The sequence below is a fragment of the Zonotrichia leucophrys genome, unplaced genomic scaffold (genome assembly GCF_028769735.1).
Source record: "Zonotrichia leucophrys gambelii isolate GWCS_2022_RI unplaced genomic scaffold, RI_Zleu_2.0 Scaffold_212_86002, whole genome shotgun sequence".
In the NCBI taxonomy this organism is placed as follows: domain Eukaryota; kingdom Metazoa; phylum Chordata; class Aves; order Passeriformes; family Passerellidae; genus Zonotrichia; species Zonotrichia leucophrys.
Genome location: NW_026992417.1, coordinates 33104 through 38604, shown reverse-complemented (window position 1 = coordinate 38604; position 5501 = coordinate 33104). Strand labels below are relative to the sequence as shown.

At 54.4% G+C, this 5501-nt stretch overlaps 1 protein-coding gene across 1 annotated transcript; it reads left to right on the top strand.

Annotated features, from left to right (window-relative positions):
* The first annotated feature begins 1362 nt into the window (after positions 1-1362).
* Positions 1363-2295, top strand: LOC135461183 (olfactory receptor 14I1-like). Its single transcript, XM_064738166.1, has one exon. The coding sequence runs from the start codon at positions 1363-1365 to the stop codon at positions 2293-2295; it is 933 nt and encodes a 310-aa protein (XP_064594236.1).
* The last annotated feature ends 3206 nt before the right edge of the window (positions 2296-5501 follow it).

Below are 5501 nucleotides of genomic sequence, written 5' to 3'. Positions count from 1 at the left end.
AAGACTTGGCTTCTCTTTGTCCCCACCTGTCATCACTGCCTGCAGTTCTCTGCTCTGCCTGGGGCCTGGGGACACTTTCTCAGTTGTGTCCCTCACTGGGACCCATTAAATGTCCAAGAAAGTTTGGAGTTGGATTCTGACTTGGAGTTCTGGAGAGGTTTCTTCACCTCCTTCTCAGGGACTGATGTTCAGGGCCTGAGCACAAAGCCCCAGAGGCTCATTGAAGTCCTTGGGCAGTCTCTGTGCTGCTGAGCTGGGCTGGGCTCCTGGCACAGAGGCAGCTCCTGGTAACCAAGCAGAGCTTCAAAAGCACATTTCTCTTGATGAGCAGCTCTTCTGCCAGCCCAGCAGGGCTGGGGCACTGCCTGCAGCCAGCCCGGGCACAGCACAGAGGCACAGAGAGCTTCAATCAGTCAGGGCTGGGAAGGTGCTGAGAAGTGCCTGGGGCAGAATCACTGCCAGCCCTTGGCACAGGAACCTCTGGCTGCAGGACAATGCAGCTGCAGCTCCTGGAGCCATCTCCTAAAGCTGGAACATCCCAATGCCTACAGACCCTGTGAGTACATTCTCTGATTGTCTCTTGTGCAGAGCAGCCAGGGGTGCCCAGGGCTGTCGTGCAGAGCAGGGTCCTGCAGCCCAGGGCGCTGTGCTGGGGCAGGGACTCTGCTGCCTGCCAGGGACAGCTCTCAGCCAGCCCTGGCAGCTGCTCCCAGCACTGGGGGACAAGGTCTGGGTGGGAGGAGACAGCTGGTAAGGCTTGGAAGTGTTCTCCTTGTGTGGGGAGGATGCTGCATTGTTCAGGATTGCTCCCAGCATGGCATTGAACTGCATAACATTTCCAAGTAGATTATACCGGGAGCACAGCAAGGCAGGGGCTGCATAAATGGAAAATCCTGCTTTTTTAATCTACTGCTCTGGGTTGCCTGGATAGGAAATTGCACATAGATATTTATATCTCTGTTCAGATGAGAAAGATAAATAATATTTATCTCAGATGTTAATAAACCAGGCAGTGACAGAAATACCGTAGGGCTCCTCACAGGCAGCATCAGTGTCTGTTTGCTCTGATAGAGCCATCAGAGCCTGCAGAGCCAGAGCTGCTCCTGGGCAGTGCCTGAGCTGGGAGGGGTCTGCAGGGCACAGCTGAGCCCCAGGGCTTGGCTGGGCTCTGGCAGCACTGGCAGCGCCCAACCCTGGGCACAGGGAAGCAGCTGCTGGCAGGGACAGCTCCAGGCAGCAGAGCCCTGGGCAGGAAGTGGGGGGAAAGTGCCCCCACGCTGTGCTGGGATTTTTCAAGTCCTCTCCAAACCCAGTTATTCCATGATTTCTTTTGTTACAGATCCCCATGCTAAGGCACAGCAAATGTCCAACAGCAGCTCCATCACGCACTTCCTCCTGCTGGCACTGGCCGACACGTGGCAGCTGCAGCTCCTGCATTTCTGCCTCTTGCTGGGCATCTCCCTGGCTGCCCTCCTGGCCAACGGCCTCATCATCAGCGCCGTAGCCTGCGGCCACCACCTGCACACGCCCATGTTCTTCTTCCTGCTCAACCTGGCCCTCAGCGACCTGGGCTCCATCTGCACCACTGTCCCCAAAGCCATGCACAATTCCCTCTGGGACACCAGGGACATCTCCTACACTGGATGTGCTGCTCAGCTCTTTTTCTTTCTGTTCTTCATTGGAGCAGAGTATTTCCTCCTGACCATCATGTGCTATGACCGCTACGTGTCCATCTGCAAACCCCTGCACTACGGGACCCTCCTGGGCAGCAGAGCTTGTGCCCACATGGCAGCAGCTGCCTGGGCCAGTGCCTTTCTCAATGACCTCATTCACATTGCCAGTACATTTTCCCTGCCCCTGTGCCATGGCAGTGCCCTGGGCCAGTTCTTCTGTGAAATCCCACAGATCCTCAAGCTCTCCTGCTCTAAATCCTACCTCAGGGAACTTGGGTTTCTTGCTGTTACTGCCTGTTTATCATTTGGTTGTTTTGTATTCATGGTTTTCTCCTATGTGCAGATCTTCAGAGCTGTGCTTAGGATCCCATCTGAGCAGGGACGACACAAAGCCTTTTCCACCTGCCTCTCTCACCTGGCTGTGCTCTCTCTGTTCATCACCACTGCTGTGTTTTCTCACTTGAAACCCCCCTCCATCTCCTCCCCATCCCTGGATCTGGCCCTGTCAGTTCTCTACTCAGTGGTCCCTCCAGCCCTGAATCCCCTCATCTACAGCCTGAGAAACCAGGAGCTCAAGGCTGCAGTGTGGAAAGTGATGACTGGATGGTTTCAGAAACAATAAACTGCTGGCCAATTTCTGCAAATCACTTGAAATGAAAGTGATCTTTGATCCTTCTTGTTATTTTCATTTTGGAGGTTCTTTCTCTTTTTATTTTACTTTTTTAATCTTGTTAACTAATAAATATAATTGTTTTTGCCATTTCTCATTTTGTTTCTCTCCACCTTCCCTGTGGCCACAAACTGTGTCAACGAGCTCTTGGTGCCTTTAAAAGTAACTAAAAGATCTCCCAGCGGTTTTTTGCAGAGATGCCCTTTTGTTGCCTTCTCTGGAGCTGCAGCAGCAATGTCTGTGTGCAGAGCTGGGGCAGATCAGTGCTGGCACAGCAGCTGTGCCCAGCAGCAGCAGCAGCATTTGGTGTTGACAGTGCTGCTGCCGTGCCCTTCCCCACTGCCCTGGTGGCCCTGGTGTTGCTGCAGGGCCTGAGTGCTCCCAGGGCCGGGCACAGCCCTGGGGGTGGCAGTGCTCCTCATGGAGCTGCCAACAACATCCCCCCTCTGCAGCCCTGGCCTCTCCCCAGCTCACACAGGTGCCCCATCCTTGCAGGCACAGACACGGCAGCACTGGCTCAGCAGCCCCTGTTTGCATTGCACAGAGCAGGGGGAGCACCCCCATGCTGTTGGTGTGGGGACATGAACCTGAGGAAGCACAAATGCCATCAGCCCCTGGGGCCAGCAAGGGCTGGGGGACACCAGGGAAACCACTCAGCTTTGTCCTGGCCTCTGCAGTCAGCCAGAAAGTTTGTTCCCATCAGCTGGGAGTTTCCTGTGCCACTGCAGACGCTGTTGCTCAGAGCCAGGGCTGCCTGGCAGCCACCCCAAACTGCTCTGAGCATTTCCTTTGCTTCACCTCCGCCTTCTTTACTCTTCCTGCTACAAATTTCTTCCTGTTGCCTAGCCTCCTTTTGTCCCCTCAAACATCCCATCCCTGTTTCCCTTTCCTCTCTGGCCCACTCCCCATTGCAGTTCCTGACTTGGCACCATGGGAGCGTCCCTTCGGCAGCAGGATCATTTAGAAAGTGCTGCAGAAATTGTTTGCAGACTCCTGAAGTGCCTCCTGCTGTTCCCTTGCCAGAGGCACCCCAGGCCAGGGGGGCACATCTGGGCTGCTGTGTCTGGCTCTGGGGCTCCCTGTTCTGGGCAGTGAGGAGGAGCTGCAGAGGCTCTGCAGGACTGACAGGATGGGCTTTGGGGCTGGCAGGAGAAGCTGAGGGACCTGGGCTGCTGGAGCTTCTCAAGAGGAGGCCCAGGGCTCATCCTGCAACTGCTCCAAGGGTGGTTCCTGAGAGTCACAGAATCAGCAAGGTTGGAAAAGACCTTGGAGATCATCAAGTCCAACCTGTTCCCTGACACCGCCTTGTCTCCCTGAGCCTCCTCTTCTCCAGGATAAACAACCGCAGGTCCCTCAGCTGTTCTTCACAGGAGTTGGTAGCTTGATTTTCAGACCCCTCGCCAGCCTTGTTGCCCTTTTCTGGACACACTCCAGCCCCTCCATGGCCTTCCTAAACTGGGGGGCCCAGAACTGGACACAGCACTCGTGGTGCTGCCCAAGCAGTGCTGAGCACAGGGGAAGAATCGCTGCCTTGCTCCTGCTGGCCACACCATTCCTGATCCAGCTCAGGAGCCATTGGCCTTCTTGCCCACCTGGGCACACTGCTGCCTCATGTCCAGCCTGCTGTCCATCAGTGCCCCCAGGTCCCTTTCTGACTGGCTGCCATCCAGCCTGTTGTGCTGCAGGGGTTGTTGTGGCCAAAGTGCAGGACCCGGCACTTGGTCTTGTTCAACCTCAGCTTTTTGGGTTTGGGTCCTGGATCCAGCCTGTCGAGGTCCCTCTGCAGAGCCCTCCTACCCTCCAGCAGATCCACACTCACACCCACCTTGGTGTCATCTGCAAATTTGCTGATGCTGGACTCAGTCCTCGCATGCAGATCATCAATGCAGATACTGAAATCCACGCTGGCTGGCTCTGATCCCTCAGCCATCCCATGGGTGCTCTGTGATGGCACTCAAGGTGATCTTTTCCATAACCTTGCCGGGCACCCAGCTCACGCTGAAAGGCCTGGAGTTCCCCAGCTCCTCCTTCCAGCCCTGCTTGGTGATGGGCTCACACTGGCACCTCCAGTCCTCTGGGACCTCCCTGCTGAGCCAGCACTGATGGTAAATGATGGAGAGCAGCCTGGGGAGCTCATCCACACCTCCCTTATACCCCTAGGATGGATCCCATTCAATCCCATGCACTTGAGAGCATCTGAGTGGCTCAGCAGGTCACCAACTGCTTCCTCCTGGATTACAGGGGCTGTTCTGCTCCCTGTGCCCATCCAGCAGCTCAGGAGAACACTTGTCCCGAGGACAACCTGTCCTAATATTGAAAATAGAGACAAAAAAGGTGTTAAGTATCTCCGCCTTTTCTTTATCTCTAGTTACTATATTCCCAGTGCATCCAATAAAGAGAAGAGGTTCTCCTTTATCCCATGTTTTGCTATTAATTTGTTTCATAGAAACATTTTCTATTATTTTTGCAAAAGTGGCCAGGTTAATCTCCAAGTGATCTTTCACCTCTCAACGTTTCTTTCTGCACACCCAAACAACATCCTTAAACACTTGCTAAGTTGCTTGGCCTTCTGTCCAAAATTTATGCACCCTCTTTTTTCCCCTGAGTTCCCACAAAAGCTCTGTGGGCAGCCAGGCCAGTTGTTCTCCTCACTAGCTCATCTTTTGCCATACTGGGTGTACTGGTTTAGGGCAAATTTGTTAAAGAATCTGCAAAGGAGGGCCCCTCCAGAAAGCGAAACCCACACGGCCCCTCCCCCCAACCGGTTCGGGAAAAAATTCCTCGGAGAGAGGTGGAAAGAACCTGTTTATTTGACTGGCCCCGCACCCCCCAGCACACAAAATGAACAATACCCGATGACACCGCTCTGAGAAAGATGGCAAAATCAGAAAGTCTCTTTCGGGGGTGGTTGCTCTGTTCTCAGTCCCTCCGGCGCTGGGCCAGCCGCTGCAGCCGAACCCTTGGTGTTCCCGGGTCCCAGTCCAGAGCAGGTTCGAGATGGTCACAGGAACAGGAGAGGAGAAACAGTCCAGGAAGCAATGTGGACTGTTTAGCTAGAACTAGCTAATAAGCAGAGGCAGAAAGCAGAGCAGAAGCAAGAGCAGAAAAAGAGAGCAAGCAAAAGCAGCAAGCAAAAGCAGCAAGCAAAAGCAGCAAGC